This window comes from Uranotaenia lowii, chromosome 2 (assembly GCF_029784155.1).
Source record: "Uranotaenia lowii strain MFRU-FL chromosome 2, ASM2978415v1, whole genome shotgun sequence".
NCBI lineage: Eukaryota > Metazoa > Arthropoda > Insecta > Diptera > Culicidae > Uranotaenia > Uranotaenia lowii.
The window spans coordinates 248706664-248725570 of record NC_073692.1 but is presented as its reverse complement, the minus strand read 5'-3'; the positions used below and the strand labels follow the sequence as shown (position 1 = coordinate 248725570).

Below are 18907 nucleotides of genomic sequence, written 5' to 3'. Positions count from 1 at the left end.
CTGTATTACACGCATCAGAACAGAAATGCGTCGTTGACCATCACGCTGAAAGTATCCAGTGATAAGCTGTACCGCAGAAAATTTCAAAGACATGAATCAAGCCCTTCCACGCAACTACAGAAAACGAACTATATTTAACAGGGAAATGTTTACTAGCACAATTGACACCATATAGCCCCATCCTTGAATAAAATTGATCCACTATCTTCATACAACAACAACATGGTAATTAAAACAGAGAAACATTCCATCGAGCCAAAATGAACCACCATCAGTAGTAAGTTGTTATCCTTTGAGCGAAGAACTTCCTTGCTTTCGTTGTCCACGGTCTATGCCAAAAATTGTGTTGATTGTGTAATCCAAAAGTTCAAAATAGTCTGAGACATGAATTACAAGACGGTGGATAGTGGTCAGTTGAAAAACTTCTAGCTAAGTACAAACACCGTTCAAAAAAAAAAAATCGGATAAGTGTTCTCCATACAATTCGAACATATTTAAGATTGAATTTTAAATATCAAGTAATCGCCTGTTCGAACCCAAACCTTTTATAAGAATTGACATAAAATTGAAAATTAACTCTCCGGCCCGGTTGCCCCGGATTTCGATGAAAATTATTTGCAAAATCTACGAAAAACTTAAATTGAGTTATAATAATTTGTATGTATATTTTTTCGTCCACCAACTAATTTTTTGGGCAAGTTTTGTTGAAAACAATCAAGCATGGTTTTTTTTGATAGCCTCAAATATGATTTAAAACCTGCTGAAATGTTTCGGTAAAAAAAAAACAAGATCTTTTTCTTTTTATTTTTTGTTGATTTTTCTCTGGATTTTGATCAAATTTGTCCAGATATTGACCCTATTTTGGGTTGAAACTTATGAAATCGAATGCCCGGATTATGCCAGGTTTGTAGATAAAATTGCCCGGATTTGAACGCGGTATAACGGTATTATAAAATTATTGTACAAATTTGAACACAACACTTTTGGTAGCTCAAAGATTCTTAATTTGTAAAATTTCGCCCAGCGAGTTTCGAAGAGAGCCAAACGACAGTTAGGGGAAAGGTTTCCTAAATGGGCCTATCGGGTTAAATGGCCCTACGGCTGTTTGATGAAATGGCTGACTAGACAGCTTATCTGACCAATGCATTTTGAGAGTGATACGCTTAGAACATAAGGCAAGAAAGAATTTTATGAATATTCAAACTCAAAAAAACCTAAAAAATCATACAAGGTTTTGATACATTTTTATGTAATATTTCGACTTTTAAAAATAATACGTAATGAAGCTTAAAACAAAAACTAGGATGGTTTTTGTTTCTTACTCAAATGATCTTTAGAAATTAAACATATTTCAGCTTTTGTGGAGGTTTAATAATGATTATATAGTGGAATAAAAGAGTGTTTTTGTATGCCCCCATCATGTTTGTAAAATGCCTCTATCCTAAAATAACAGGTTAAATAGAATAAATAAATGATTTTTATCATTGAACCTCCAAATCTAAGCTCTGAATAACATCTTAAGAGAGAATTGAAGATCTAAAAACAGATTTGATAAAGTTTTTCTCATGGATGAACTGCCCCCATAGTATGGCAACCCTTACTTTTGTTTCATTCCATAAAATTATAATATACATAGATTTTTATAAAACTTTAGCTTTGTCGTACGGAAATTATTACTTTCCAGCAGTTTCAATGAAATTATACGGAAATATTGCCCAAAAAACAGATATTTTGTTCAAAACATAAATAGGCGCATTTAGCCCACACTTACAATAAAATCGTTTTCTTGGAAACAGAAGAAAATTTTAACATGAAAATTACTCCATTGTATAGAAAACAGATGCATGCACACGTGTTTATAGTTTTTGTACACATATTCGATGTGGTATTTGATTAAATCAGTGTTCTGCTTAATAGGCGCATATAGCCCGCTCCTCCCCTACGACATGTTGTGTTATTTAGTTGCGAAAATGCCGGACGACAGGGACGCAACGAGCAAAGTGGTTGGACCAAGTGGAGCGTGATCTGGCGTATGTGGGATGCCCGAGAAGTTGGAGAACGGTTGACATGGACCAAGTGAATTTTACTAATTATGTGCCTCGAGTTATGTCGTGAGACAGAATACTATGTTAATAAAAATAATAGTTAAAACATAATTTGTCTTAGGCAATTTCATAACCTCTAGAGCAATGAATCACAGTTCACTTTTAATTATTAAAAACCTGAGTCTAGACTATACCAAAAATGGATCGATTGTAAGAAAAGAAAAAGATTCTCTGAATATTTATATATTATAACCTTTTCTGATACTCAGACTCATTTTTCCAGAAAAAAAGCACTAGGATTGATTTAAAGCCGACAAGTTTTAGAGCATTTTTTTTCTAATTTTGTGTAATCCGCATTAAAAGTTTAAAATTTAGATTCAGAATTCGGATTCCGAATCCATGATATTTTTATGTGATTTGTCGACCGTGAAAGGATTTTGTGGGATACTTTTCTCGGTTAGCAGTCTATTAAATAGCAAAAACGACTACTTGTGCAAATCTTTTTCAAACACTACACATATTAGAAAAGTCAAATCAAAACACAAAACTACGAATAATGGAACACATATCCAAAAACACGAAATAAACACCAATACACAATAGCCCAAATCAGATAATAACAAAAATTGTAAGTGGAAAGTGAAAACTGTGAAATATTGATGCTAAAGAACGAAAAGTTCAAACGTTTAGGACAAAATGTATTTTTACCCGCTAATATTTTACACAGTAAGTTACGCATTCATACCATATTCTTACAAAATTATTAACGAACAGTTCAATATTATAACTGTAGCCGACATTTTATCGGTAAGAAATTTTTGTTATTTTTTATGGTTTTTTTTATCTATGTAAACATACAATAAATTTTTTATGTAGTCCCTGGTGAAGATCCAAAGAGGATCGAATCGTTGGAATCATAGATAAATAATCGCGTTTGCTGAAACTGCTAGCCGAAAAAGTATCCCACAGAATCCATCATAAGAATTCAGATTCATAATTAAGGATACATCATTCAGATTCAGAATTCAAATTTAGAACTCATATTAGGAATTTAAAATTCAGATTTAGAACTCAATTTCAAAATTGAGATTAAAAATTCTGAATTTAGACACGAAATTTAAGTATGGAATTCAAAATCAGAGTTCATAATAAAAAAACAGGTTCAGAATTCAATTTAAGATTCAAAATGTAGACCTAAATGCTCGAGAGAAATATCTCACTCGATAAGCATACAGTTGTCTCTTTTATTTTTGTGGTACATGATCAGATATGGATATCAGATATGAACCTTATATTTATGCTCGAATTCAATGTATGTAAAGCGTCATAAAACAGAGCATTCATGCCTAAATATAAATTTTACTAACATCAAGCACGACTTACGTATTTGCCTTGCCATTAAAGCGACAAAACTGTTGTGTTGTGTACCTATATGTAAATAATATCCTCATACCTCATGCGTAAGCTTCCATTTTTGGAACAATAATTATTTTGATACCTACAGTGAATATATTTTGTGGGAAAAAAACTCAGATAGAGTTTCTCATGTTCTGATGCCTTGCTGGCTAAAAATAAATTTTCTCATTTCCATACTCTACTCTTATTGATAGGAACATCGCCGACTCCCCCTGCTCGATGGAGTACGAAATCGAAAGGATATCTATCCAGGAAGATGCATCATGTTCGTGGCAATAAAACAGGTGAGAAATTCAAATACGCTTTAACTATTCGACATTTGAAATAATATGTTGATGTTTTGCCATTTGTCATTTTTGGAAGTTTCTGGAATTTTTGATATTCATTGCCATTTTAGCTGTTCCTGCCATTCATGGCGTTTTTTATTGTTGTCCTTGTTGACATTTTATCATTAAGCCATTTATTTCCTTCCTTTTGATAATTTTGGAATCTTTGGCATTTTTTTTTTTTCGTTTCCGTTATTTTTATCATATTTGTTTTCTTTTGCCTTCATTGCCGTCATTTTTTCGTCAATATTTTTATTTTTGTTATTTTCAGTTTCGTCATTCTTGTATTTTTGTCAATCCTGACATCTTTGTATTTTTGAAATTTTCGTTAATAAAATCCTTATATTTCCTCAGCTTTTGAAAAGTAGAAAGTTTTGAAATAGAAAAATTAAATTTAAACGAATAACTCGGATAATTCAACTTGACTAGACAGTTTATTAAGCGAATCTTATCTGGAAATATGAGCTATATTTAAGAAAACCATTGCTAACGTTTGCTTTCACTTTCGCTATATCAGAAAAATAAAAGTTTCATAAACAGTTACAGGAAAGAAGGCAGGCAATTTATTAAACAAAAATTTCTTTACCATTTGTTTCTATTTTTCCTAAATGGGTGTGTTGCAAGTTTGTAACGCACACATGGGTTAAGCTTGTATGTAATAAATAATCACATATTTTTGATATATTATTCGATTAAAATGTCCTTTGGAGTTTCCTGACAAAGTTATCTGGTTTTCTTTATACATAGTTCATGCCCTCTACCCCTTTTTTTGATGGGGGCCTTTGTGTACTTTAAATTGTCTGAAGATGCAAATGTATACATTTTTACTTTAAACTTGATGAGAATTACTTATCAATTGATTGAATTCAACCGAATTTTGTCGTATTTAACAATTATTTTGTATCGGAGTACTTTCGACCTTAAATGGGATGGACTCAAAACTTTACAGGAGCCATTGTATGCTAAAAAAAATCAACTCTTTCTACTGAATGAAAGCAATCGAAAGATTCCTTTTAATTCAACCACCGGTATCTGAACTTTTCTTATACGGTGGTTGAATTAGAGGGAATATTTTGATTTCTTTGATTCAGTAGAATTATTTAACACACATAGGCTCACAACACATATTAGAGTGAAGAACTCTTTCTATTTCTATACAGATTTTGGTAATTTTTTATAAATTTCGAACAGCGATTAAACGCTTTTAAAAAACATCTCTAGAGGTTTCTGTTATTGTGAAGATTGTGACGTGAACTTATAAATGCAATCCACGAAAATTTTCGACTTGCTTCATTTGAAGTTATAGTAGCTCTAAAAGCTACCTAGCTAATTTTAAACACAAATTCCTTTTAACTTCAACATTAGAACAATTTTGGTAATCCGTTCCCCATAAAAGATACGCATTATAATTAGCTAAAATCTTGCTGAATAAAAAAATTGACAAAATATCACTCTGAAAATATATCACAGAAAAACTGTTTTTTAGGATCCCCCTGACTTCATTAAAAAAATGTCTTTAAACTTTTAATTTACGAGATAGATGTTTGGTGTCTCCGACAAAATTAAAAAAAAAATGTAATGTAGGCCTCTATCTTACCACAGTTAGAAAATAATTTTCGTATCTTTGAAATGTTATGAATAACATTGAAATTATTTAATTAAAAATGACCGCCTTTTGTTGTTATAAAAGTTAGTAAAGACATGAAATGTGTTGAACTTGAGGGGAAAAAGCTAATAATAGCTACCCACTAAATTTCATTTCTGGACCATTGTTGCATTTGAATATACACATGAAGTTTTATCCTCAGTTTAGGGTAAAAATTTCAACCCTGGATAAAATCTAACTCAAAGATTAAAATTTCAGTGTAGTTTAAATCAAATTTCTATATAAAGTAGCATATTTCAGCATTCAAATGCAGTGAATGTAATATTTCTGAGTATTTTCTGATGACTGTTTTGTTTCTTTTTTCTTTGAATTACGTAACCGTTGACCGTAGTATAATATATCATATTTTACCTACTTACATGACAAGAATTACAGTACTATCCATCACAGTACTAAACATTACGTCCAGAAGGTTCGAAAGTTAGAAGCGATGCAGCGATTTTGGGTTGTAGTGTCAAACTGACACTCCTGAAACTTTAACAAATGCCGAAGCCTGGTCCGGAGGAAGGTTAAGTTGGTAGCTTCCTGCGAAAAAATTAAGAAAAATAATTTAAACAATTTGTTAATTTCGAACTAAACTATAGTTTGTAAATCAACACTAGATGTATAATGTGATATTGCTATTTTGTGTTTCAAGTTTCAATAATTTCGGTTATGCAAATCTTGTCTAATGTAACGTAAGTGAGATAGACAGTTGTCTCTCCGCTGAAGGCTGCACTCTACGACAATTTGTAGATGACGTCGTGGTGTCGTCACAGGATTAGTCTCTGAGTCTCATCTGCACAAACCTTTAAGCCTAGTCCACACTAGGCAACTTGGACTGCGATTTCGGTTGCTGAGACTTGTTTATGTTTACATCTTGGTTGCTGAACGTCTCCCATACCTGTCGGGAGACTTGAGACGAGACATCATCAAATGTAAACAAAAACAAGTCTCAGCAACCGAAATCTCAGTCCAAGTTGCCTAGTGTGGACTAGGCTTTACAAGATACTTTAGACTAAGCTTGCCAGATTGCCCGGTTTTATCCGGGTTTGCCCGGATATTTGATGCAAAATTTCGAGAATGTCCGGTCCGGCCCGGTTGCCCGGATATCGTGAAAAAAGTCCGGATATTGCCCGGATTTTTTCACAATTTTCACAAAGAAACCAAACAAAATCAAAGTTTTTAGGTAAGTTTCAGCAAAATCGATTAACGGTATGGAAATTTTCAACGGTCGTTTCAAATAATTTCGCTGATTTACTTTTATAAACCTTTAAATATTTAAGTGTTCCAAAAAGTTTTTGGACGTCTGCAATTACATTAAAAAAATATTAATTTAATGCATTTTTTCTTGCTTTTATATATAATAACACCTAAATTTTGCCCGGTTTTTGGATTTGAAAAATTGAAATTAATGCCCGGATTTTGCCAGGTTTTTTTTTGAAAAAATGCCCGGAATTGCTAGGCCCGGATGGGAGTGGAAAAAATTCTGGCAACCTTACTTTAGACCATGCATGCCAAACTGGGGGTTCGCGGGCCGTATGCGCCCAGCCATCTCAGAAATTATATAATTACACATTACATAGTGTGTTACATTTTTCAACTGGTTTTGGCTGCGGCCCGTCAGGTCACATAGAATTTTTATACGGCCTGCACACCTCAACGCGTGTGACATGCCTGGATGTTTTTTCAAATAAACATAGAACTGCTCAACCTAAGCTTCAACTACTATGCAGAATGATCACTCAATCGAGGTATTTCGAGTATCTTGAGGTTTGGTTTGATTCCAAGTGTATCTGGAGAGCCCATTTCGAGTATCTGAAAGGAAAATGTCAACAAAGAATCAGTTTTCTTCCGATCAATCACTGGCACTTGGTGCTCATCTAGAAGATCTTTTAAAATTGTACCGAACAACGATTCTCTCAGTGATGGAGTATGGCAGTTTCTGTTTCCAATCAGCTGTCAAAACGCACCTCATCGAACTTGAGCGTATCCAATATCGATGCCTGCGAATATCATTGGGCTGTATGCCTTCAACGCATACCATGAGTCTCGTAGTTTTGGCAGGAATACTTCCACTGAGAGATCGATTTTATTAATTATCTTTCCGGTTCCGGTTCCGGTCATGAACCAATTGGTGATTGCAAATTTCGAGAAGCTACTTGGGCAAAATCTTCAAACAAGATATATGACTGTGTAGCATGAATTCATGTCTATGCAGGTTAATTCTTCATCGTATTCTTCCATACCTGTTTTTCTCTCTAACTTCGACATTTCTTTTGTTCAGTTTGATTTATCCATGCAGCAGGATATCCGAGGGATCCCTGAACTACATCCACAGAGAACAGACGTACAAGCTATCTCACGAAACTTGTGTAAAATTTCCAACGAACATTTTTACCAGTTTTTCCTTTTTGGCTTAACCACCAGATGTCTCCAAATACACCAAAGAGAACTGTGAAAATTTGATTTGTAACTTTTAAACGGCGCAATAGATGGCACTGTTTTAAGTCAATTTTCAACGTATTTTTTGGGTGTCAGCATTTGAAATTTTACACACTTTTTTAAAGATTTTTTGTTCGATCTTGTACGTCTGTTCTCTGTGCTACATCGTCCCCTCGTTCTTCCCATGATTTTTCAATGTAAAGTACTTTACTGATGGATCTCTTATAAACGAGTGTACCGGGTTTGGAGTGTTCAACCAAATATCCTATGCCTTTTATAGTCTGTAATCTTCATGCCCGGTGTATATGGTTGAATAAGCAACTATTCATTGGGCACTGAATAACATAGCCACGCGAACCGTTGAACACTACTTGATTGTAACGGCCCAGTGATTTTTTAAATTGATTTTCCGCTTCGCTGCGGAATAAATCCGAGGTGCAATTGCAAAACCGGATTGAGGACTAAGTTGTAGCCCGAAATGAGCGCTACCCACCCTCGAGTGAGTGCCTTGTGATTCATCCGAAAGCTCCGAAAGTGGAAGAAACGTTCCTTAGGACATCGTACCAGAGCACGATGCCCGAAGTGTGTGAGCATACATGGGATGGGATTCAGATCCAAGCTGCGCTGTATTGTAACAGTTTTTCATCTTAAGATCACTGTCAGCATTACATATCTCAAACACCTTTCTTCTTCTCAAGTTATCCTTCGATTTTTCCATTATTTCATTATCACCAAAGTATCACCTTTTTCACATTGTCAGATTTGTTTTCCAAATAAATGATGCATTGCAAGCATATCATGTTGTTCGTTGTCCTAGTTTTAAGGAGACGAATATATACATTAATTTTTAAAACTATCCAAGCCTTTTCGTCGTTTTGTTCACTACAACATTTTTCTTTTCCTTCCTGCGAACATGTATCGCTTGTATCAGATTCTTTCACATGTTAAATATGCATATTACCCCACTTCAATTCTTTGGATACTGTACTTCCCAAATCGCTTTCACTCACTTTATGTTACGAATGCTTGGTATTGGTATTCAATTTAGTCAATAAACTTAGGTAAAAACTGGATTTAATGCAAAATAAAGTGAAAAACAAAACTTCAACGAAACAAAGCCTGTACCAACTTTTCATCATTTTCCTCCTGGGGACTCCATTTCCCATCTATAGACTCTTCATTTAAGCAACTCAATACATGAGTGCATGAGCACTAAAATGGAATCAGACATTCATAAAACAGCATTTAAGCTACTAATCCTTGCTACTATTTTCTGCTCTTCCGCAGAATGAAACCAGACTTCAATCTCCGCATTTAAGCGACTGGTTCATTTCAACCTGCGCTTTAGCAAAATGGAATCAGACTTTTTTTTAAAAAACGAACACAAACACATACAGGGTCTCAATGAAACTTGATGTTTCCTCGAAGAGATTCCTTTTTCACTTTACTCTAGGCGTACAACTTTCGAGGATATGAATGCTAAAACCACCAACCCACAGAAAGTGTACTATGTATGCCATGACCGGGATTCGATCTCATGCCCGTTGGCTTACAGACTTGTAGGCTATCCTCTACACCACGGGCTGCGGCGTTCAGACTTCAACTGCGCATTTATTAAGCACCTGATCCATTTCCACTTTTCCTGCATTTGAGCAGAACGCAACCAGACATACAAGTTCGCATTTAAGCGACTGATTCGTTTCTATTCCTTTTTTCTCTTTTCTTCAAATGTGAAAGATTTCAGTATACATTTTCTGTTTAGATTACTCACCAAATGATTTTTTCTCCTCGTCGCCAAATGAAGTATCCAAGAAAAGGATCTGCTTCTAACTAAACCGTTAGCTCTTGCTGATAGTTTGAAGTAGAATGTATATTGTTGTCTTAATGATAATGATGAACAAAAAGGAAACTAGACATCATTTGAATAAGTGACGATATTATAACGATGAATTAATTTTAAAAATAAATCTTTTTACAATTTCAACGTAGTATGCTCACGACATTTTTAAAAACATTTTTAAAACGATAGAAGATAAATACACTTGAAATACGACATTTAAGTATTGAAAAAAGGGATCAAAATTTCAATAAATTAATCTTTATAAAATAATAAGATGTACAGAATGTTTTTTTTTTCTAAGAACTTTGCAATAAAAAGTTCATGTGTAAAATTTGTTTGTTTGTCATTTGGCTATGCAATAAAAACTTATATAAAAATTCTAAAATGGACAAAAATTGAATTCTGAAAATTGACAAACATTTGTAAAAGTATAAACACAAAAAAAATATACATCTCAACATTTATCAAAAATGTAAATCGCAAAAACAAGTTGAATCCAGTTATTCGATTGCATACAATACATTAAAGAAATTCGAATTCAGATTCGAGATTCACATTTAAAGTTTCGATACAAATTTCAGACTCAGATTTTAGATTCACCTATTATCAGATTCCGAATCCTACTCCGCCGCCTAACGCCACAAGCAAACAGATTTGTGGGAAGTCATCAGGCCGGCTTCATGGAGGGACGGTCAACGACGGACCAGATATTCACATTACGGCAAATCCTCCAAAAATGCCGGGAACACCAAGTCCCTACGCACCATCTATTCATCGACTTTAAAGCCGCATACGACACGATCGACCGTAACGAGCTATGGAAAATCATGAACGAGAACGGCTTTTTCGGGAAGCTGATCAGATTGATCAAGGCGACGATGGATGGAACGCAGTGCTGTGTGCGGATTTCGGGTGAATTGTCGAGTTCATTCGAATCGCGCAGGGGGCTTCGACAAGGTGATGGTCTATCCTGCATGATGTTTAACGTGGCGCTAGAAGGTGTTATTCGACGAGCGGTGGGCGAAATGCGGGGCACGATTTTCAACAGATCCAGTCAACTTATCTGCTTTGCCGATGACATTGATATAGTCGGCAGATCATCTGTGGCGGTGGAGGAGATCTACCGCAAACTGAAACGCGAAGCAGCAAGGATTGGGTTGATGATCTCAAAACCCCCTTTTAATACCTTTGAAAACCTTTGGAATTCTGAAAAACTCCTTAAAATGCAGTTATCTATTCAAATAATTCGTAGAAGCATTATTATTCACTTTTACTCAGTAAATTTTTAAAAATAATCTGGTTTTTGTTGAAAAACTCAAGTGGTGCTATTCTTATTTCGCACCCTTTTTTCACATTTTTGGTCCTCAACGCCAATTGCTACGTCCAGAAAAAGTAAACTTATGCTTGATTCATCCATTAGGTAATTCAGAACAAACTGTGGAAGAGAATTTTCGTAATTTTCAATCATTCATATTTTTACAAGCAAAAAACATAGTGGTGCTATTCTTATTTCGCTCACTGTACTATGTAAATAAAATAAAAAAATAAATAACTATTATCAGATTCAGATTTGAGGTTCTGATCTCAGATTTCAGATCCTACATTAAGAATCAAATTAATAGTTCAGGAAGCTTCATAAGTTCTAAATATTGAATTCAGGTTTTCAAATTTCACAAAAAAAAATTGAGACGTGAAATTGAAGAATTTCAAACATTGAATGAAAAATTAAGTATGAGTCTTAAACTCCAGCCGATGGTCTAGGATAACGCCCAGATCGTTGATGTGGTTCACCCGAGCGATGGTTTCGTGGTACTAGCTAATTGTCGAAATCTTACCCGATCACTGCTTGAAATTTACACCGATGGTTCTGCCGCTCAGGACGGTACTGTTGGTGTTGGCTGCTACAGCGAAGAAATTCAAATCCAAGGACGTCTACCTGAGCAATGCTCCGTATTTTCGGCAGAAGCCTTCGCCTTATTAACGGCTATCGAGCTCCCCTCTAATAAGTCGAAAATCATCTTTTCCGACTCTGCAAGCTGCATTGATGCTATCTGTTCCGAAAGATCCTCACACCCCTGGATACTGAAAGCAAGATCAGCACTAAAACACACGCAAACTAGACTATGCTGGGTACCAGGCCATTGCGGTATTTCCGACAACGAGAAGGCAGATATCCTGGCGAATGCCGGACGCAGTGGAGAGTTGTTAACCGAAGAAATCCCAGCACCGGACGCTGTCCGTTGGTTCAACGAAAAAATTTGGGCTAAATGGAACGCAGACTTCTTATCCGAGAGAGACCTGTTTATTTTGAAATCGAAACCAACTCCTTGTGCGTGGAAAGATCGCGATAACAGACACGAGCAACGCACCTTGATGAGACTCCGAATTGGTCATACTCGACTAACACACTCCTGCTACATAGAACGGACCAGTGGTACCTGCGAGTCCTGTGGAGAAAGAATGACGGTCGAACATATTTTGGTTGAATGCCGGTTACATCAAGCTGAACGCGACGAGGTAGAGCTAGAAGACGACCCAAGTAACCATAAGCACTAAAACATAGCCCTTAATCAACACTATATTGTACGTCTCGGTGGTCGAGTGGTTAGCGTGGTAAGACGGTAATCGCTGGATCCACTGATGGCATGGGTTCGATTCCCATCTCGGTACTGGGTGTTAAATGTTAATCTTAAGTTGTCCACGTCATTTATTCAGTCTGTAAAGCCTAAATCGGCTAAGACGGTGTATGTCTTTTTTATATTCCCATATATAACTCTGTATTAATGCTCGTTTTGCACTATATGCGTATATAATGCAGATTTAATGCTAAAAAGGCGAAAAAGCGGGCTGATTAAATGCTATCACAACATAGCCTTTAATAAGCATTACAAATGCTGAATTAGAGCACCATCAAAACGTCATTTTTCGCAAGCCGTATAAAAGCATTAACAATGCATACTTAGAACACCTTTTGTTTATTTAATTATTATTTTTTGAATAATTAAAATGAACAAAAATTAAATAAATAATTATTATCTGCAACATCAATCAACCTGCTGAATGAAGGAGGATTATGCCTGCTTAATGAATTCTTCTGAGTCTCGAACCGAGGATCCTGCAGGAGCCTTTATCTCTCCTTGCGCCTTTACCATTTCGACCACTCTTGATGCTGATAAGGTGTACTTCAAGTACTGTTCGGGTCACACCACTCCTAATGCTTATTAACTTTAGAGCTACTCTATATGTGCATATAGTGCTATCATTAGTGCTAATTTTCTTTATTGCTTCTATGCATTAATAATGCTTATATCAAACAAAAAAGCATTATGAATGTTGATTTAATGCCAACTTGCATTAGAAATGGTGATTTCATGCTAACTTGCATTAGAAATGTTGATTTAATGCTGATACAGGGTTTTGGCTTAATGCTTATGGTTACTTGGGGATATTGGTTCTATACTTACTTATGATGCTATCAGGGAGGACAAAGTGATGAAATTTTTAACGCTGACAGGCCTTTTAAAGGATATTTGATGTTAAAAAAAAACCCTGTATATAATCTGTAACATATTACTATCGATAAAAGGGTGCTTAATCAGTATAGCGCACGGCACCCTTTCAAATAAACGAATTTCAAAATCAAAATCAAATTGCCATCGACGAATTCTACTTTTTGATAAGTCGAAACGCTCTCGTCAACTGGCAGCGCAAATGGAACCGAGATGAGTTGGGCCGGTGGCTCCACTCGATGATTCCAAAGGTAAGCCTCAAACCCTGGTTTAATAGGCTGAACCTGAGTCGGGATTTTATTCGTATATTCTTCCGTCTCATGTCCACTCATTATTCCTCGGATGCTGTACTTTATCGTTTAAATATCGCTGGCAGCAATTTGTGTGGCTGTGGCCACGACATTGAACATTTTGTTGGGTCATTTTTGGTTCACCTAGCCGCCAGAGCGGATATATTGAGCTTCCTCCGGGCACCAGGGAAACCCCCCTATGATTATTAGCTGCGATAGACCTTGATTAAATGTTCGAAATCGACCTATTCTTGAAAGCTATCAACCTCCGCCTACAACCAAAGCCATTTCAAAAAAACGAATTAAAAAATCTTGTCTAAATACTTTCACGATTTTTACAAAATTCAAAATGAAATCATGCTTGGAGATTTCAACTTGTGTATTTTGAAATCCAATCCTATCAATGAAAAAAAAATTGCGTGCACCGGCCAGATAAAATAATACAAAATTTGGAAATTTATCAGCATTTCACCAAAAATGTCTTTAGTATTATTGTCATGTTTGAAAAAAATTTAATGAATTTGAGGAAAAATGTGTCCTAGATGAATTTCATTGAAAATCAACTTGATAATTTGTCGAGTGTAAAAATACCCCAGAATTAAACAGTCGGCTATAGGTGCTCTCCCAAGTCCCAACCGACCGAACGCACACTTAATTTCGGATGGCAAAAGTGACGAAGATTCACGGAGCGGCACGCGGCAGAGGAAATTCGCGGCATAGTATCCATCCACCCCCGATCAAAACATACAATCTTCGATTCAGTTGTACGTTTAGCTCGGAACCTTCTGCATCGTCGTGAGCGATTTGCAGAGAGCGTTTGCTCGTGACACGAATCGAGTTGTATGTATCTTCCTCTTTCAAAGCGATGGGGAGCCAAATTGTGACTCTGGAAGGATAGATACCTAGATGATTCTCTGAAAAGGGTCAAGTGTGTGCAAATAAAAGGAAAACTATTTCGATATCACGGCACGGTCGTTTCCAGTAATAAAAATCAAATAAACAGGTACATTGCAGAAGAAATCCCGTGAATGTGAACGACTTGTGTGAATTTCTTGACATCCACACGTCTAGTTTTCCCAAACAGGATACTGATGCTGTGAATACATACGTATGTACGTCGGATATTGGAGACAAAAGTGCAGGATGTGACGTTTTCAAATCACAACTTTATGGTCGGTTTTATGTGTTTACCCTCCATTATCTAATTTTATTATGTGTATCGAGGAAGTTATTTTCTATCCAAAAGACGAGCACCTACATACGTGGTCAGTGAGAAAGAAACACGGTGCTATTTCATTCAATATCATCGGTCCTAACAGAGAGATAATAGTAAATGTCGCAAACTTAAGAAAACCAACGAAGTACTGCTTGTGCTGAAGAAGAAGAAAAATCAGTGACTGATAATAGCCTGTTTAATTTATCAAACCTGAAACTTTACACTCCTACCTACATGTGATATCGATATGACATCTTTCTCACAGCTCAACCGTTTTGAACCAGCTGATGCTATTACATGCAATCACTTGTTGAGTATCAACATCGCATAAGCATCAATACAATTCAATAATAAAAAACCGTGTGATGTCTGCAAAGCTAAAAGGAACTCCGTCGAAGCTCCTAAGAAATTATCACTATCTATCTTGAAGACTACAAGCTTATAACCGTGAATTCTAAAGACTCTTCTCAAAATGATAGCTCGGGATGTTGGAAACGAAAATTGTTTATGACTCTGACTCTGGAAAATGATGTTAAGAGGGGTTTTCTTTGAAGGGTTTGCAAAAAATAAACCCCGTAAAACTAGACCTTGTTAAATAATTTCTTTAAATTTGAAAAATTGTTTTCAATAGTTACATTACAGAAAAATCATCAAAATCCCTGGTTTGATACTTTTTAGAAACAGTCATAAAAACATGTGCTAGTTTTTTAGGTGCATCTTGACTCAAGAAAGTACATGGGAAAGGCGGGCTACATGCACATATTAAAAAAGCTGATTTTCACTAATATTCCAATAAATATGTGGATGAAAGCTATAAACACATAAGCAGTAGGGTGTCCCAAAATTGCATAATATTTGTAAATTTGGGAGCTCGTCCTTCAAATGATAGATTAGGGTGTGGAGTGTGGAGAATAAAATTCTGTATGAGACCAACTAAAAAATGGAACATTAATATTTCATATAGGGGAGAATGAGGATACTTGATCCCTGAGTATACTTGATTCCTTCGCTATATCTCGAAACAGGAATGTCTTACAAATATGAAATGTTCTAGAAAAATGTGCTAAATAGAACAAAACAACAATGCTATTATCTCAACAAATTGTAAAAATCTCTTTTTCGAATTATTGAACTTTGTTTGAAAAATCTATCAAAATATTTTTCTATCACTTTAAAATACTTCTCACATGAAAAAATTAAAATAAAAATATTTATTCCAATATGTCAATCGTTAGAGTATATGAACTTCATAATGCCATATTTTCAAAGCAATAGTAAACCCTCATTTTTTTAAGAAGAAAGGTATGTATAATATGTTTTGGGTATAATTGATCCCTAGAGTCCCCCCCCCCCCTTCAAAATTTCCAAAAAACCTGAAGGGGGAAATACATAAAGTTTGAAGTTTTTTTATGGAAATTTTAGAAAATTTATCTAATATCCGAAAGATTGCAAGAGCACAAAACAAATTGTTGAAGATGGGAGTCTAAAAAACTTTTATATGCTTCATTTTATTGAACTTTTCGATAAAAATTTTTTTGACTTATGGGTTTTGCAATGATATAGTATGCAATTTGGTTGCATACAAGTTTCCATGCAATTTATACCAATTTATTAGTTTTTTGCATTATTTTTTATTCCCCCCACCCCCTTGCGTTGATCCAACTCCGAGTGACAAAAGAAGGATTTGAAATTTGTTCCGGTCTAATTATCTGTAAAAAAGGACTAAACATACTGTTTTTATTTATAAACTAGAAAAATGCGCCTTTAAGTATGCAATGACTATAGGGTAGTAGACAAACTTTTAGAATTCTGTTTGTCTGATACTTACAAACTGTGAAAAAAGAACTAATGAGGCAAAAATAGTCAACGAACCTTTATCTTCGGATTTTATCAGATTTTTGACTAGAGTTAACTTGAAATTACACGCTGTCAGAAAATGCAAAAGACGGCAAGTTGCCAAATAGGCCGAATATTTATTTTTTTAAATGTATACAATTTAACAGACTTGTCAAATTTTTCAAGTGATGTTGAATAATTTATATAATATCCAAAAGTGATGTTGGCAAATCTACACTATCACCAATAACTTACGGTTTATGTAAAATATTTCAGGTGTATCGTATCCTGTAACCTTATATTTTCCTCTGTAGAGCGTGCTGGAGAAACTGGCGAGTATCGCTTTATATTTTGATTATCGCTTATTCCAGATTTTCTTAGAAATATCCGGGCTTGTGTTTAGTATATAGTATGGATCAAAATGTTAACTTTTGTTGAGAAATTTAACATTATGTGAACATTAAAAATCTTTTCAATGTTCTCAACATGAAAAAATTATATTAAAAACTTCCATTTCAACATTTCAATTGTCGGAGAATGATATAACATATTTATATCACCATATTTTCAGAGCAATGATTAACTCTCAACTTTTTTAGGAATAAATTATAAAAAATGTAACCTATAGGCACAGACTAATACCACTGACCATACTGACTGGACACTCGATTTCGATTGTTGGATAATTTTTCTAACAGTACGCAATATCAATTTCAGAGTGCGCATCAATCGATTTGAAAAAATGCTATAACAGTTAGAAAGTGCCACCCAACTTTCGAAAAAAAGGCAATTCAGACGATAAAATCGGGCTAAACAGGTACATTTTTCCTACAGCGCATTTGTATCGGAAAAATGGTTGATTTGCCACCTACCGTCGGTATTGCGAACCTGTTAGATTTGACGAAAAAAAATAGCCAGAAAATGATCGAATATTTGTTGTCCTGTCAGTATGGATCAGTGCTTATACTATAGGTTCAATCGATCCCAAAAAGTGACCTAGCCATATTTTTATTCTAATCGGCTTGTGATCAATGCTGAGCATAATATTACTAATATTTATACGATATCGTGCATTTGAATCGTTAGAAAAGTCCTTAAAGATTGATTTTGTCTGAAAAATTAATGTGCCTTTATGCTAGAAACCTTACATGGTAGGAAGCAAACTTTAAAAATCCCCTTTTCGTAATACCAAGCTGTAACACGAGAAACAATGTTGCTGAAAAATAGTAAATGTATGTATTAGGCTGTTCCACATAAATAAACTTTTATAGTTTTGACACGACACCCTCCAGATTGGTGCCATTAGATGAAAAAATTACTTTCTGAAAGTTTCAGCTCAATTGGTTGAAGCTCGAACATACTTCAACTCTTTATGTTTCAAAATATACCTCCGAATTTCAACTTTATTGATAATGTTTTGAGCATAACCCAAACCCTGTTCTTCTTAGATTTTTTAAATAATATTTTTGAATTCAGCGTTCGATTTTAAATTATAAACATAGGGCAGCCAAAAAATTTGCAATTTTTTTATAATTGGGAAACTAGCGTAATGATCCTCTACAAACAAACTCGTTATAATGGGTTAAGGTAAAAATATTCCTAAACAAATGGCCTGATGATTGATCATTTTTTATAAATTGCCTTTCCATTCGAATAATGAAGTTTTTATTATGACTCTAGTTGATTTGAAATTATCGTGATATTTGGCTTTTGGTCAAAGCTAAAAAGAATATGCAATGGACTTTTTGACGATGTGAAATCAAAATTTGGTGATATTTTTGGCTTGTGTGACCTTTTTTTGTGCGATTTGAATAAAAATTCAAACAAATTGACTTGTCATCATAGAAATATGAATTATATTTGATCATTCACCAAATTTTTAATAAAGGCAGAAGAAAATATAACATTGCTTGCTTTCAACTAAGAGGGAAGACGATGAACATTTCTTTAGAATGCTTACATTACTACTAAATAATGGTCCAGATCCAAAAATAGTTTCCGATGAGCCCGAAGAATCAATCTTTAATCTAAAACACTTTTAATAATTTTGATTGCCATTCTATATAAAACTGCTAAATTTTCATAACTATTTGTATTGGTATGCAAGCATGCTGTATACATACACGGAGCCTTCTACCTGTTATTTTCTATGTACTATGATGTTCAACACCCTGAGCTACCATTTAGAAAGTCTACCCCCAAAATGCCTAGATGCAATATTGACCACCTTAGCAAGGAATTCAATTTGCCAATATTAAAAAATAAATTAAATTTAAAAAAAGTTCAAAGACATTTACATTTTGTATGGATATTTGGTTGATTCTGTTTCATATCTATCT

At 34.8% G+C, this 18907-nt stretch overlaps 1 protein-coding gene across 11 annotated transcripts in view; it reads left to right on the top strand.

Moving 5' to 3' along the window:
• Positions 1 to 369: 369 nt before the first annotated feature.
• LOC129746919 (probable 3',5'-cyclic phosphodiesterase pde-5) overlaps positions 370 to 18907 on the top strand; it is a 40962-nt gene continuing 22424 nt past the window's right edge. For 2 of the 11 annotated variants that reach the window (XM_055740857.1, XM_055740858.1), the window contains exon 1: positions 14272 to 14519. Coding sequence is in view for 1 of the 11 variants with exons in the window: in XM_055740852.1 (XP_055596827.1) it covers positions 385 to 409; positions 3656 to 3745 (115 nt within the window). In the remaining 10 variants the exon portion in view is untranslated. Of the gene's footprint in view, positions 410 to 3655; positions 3746 to 14271; positions 14689 to 14735; positions 14846 to 18907 lie in introns of those variants that run through there. The other 9 variants (XM_055740856.1, XM_055740855.1, XM_055740854.1 and 6 more) reach the window with 7 other exon arrangements.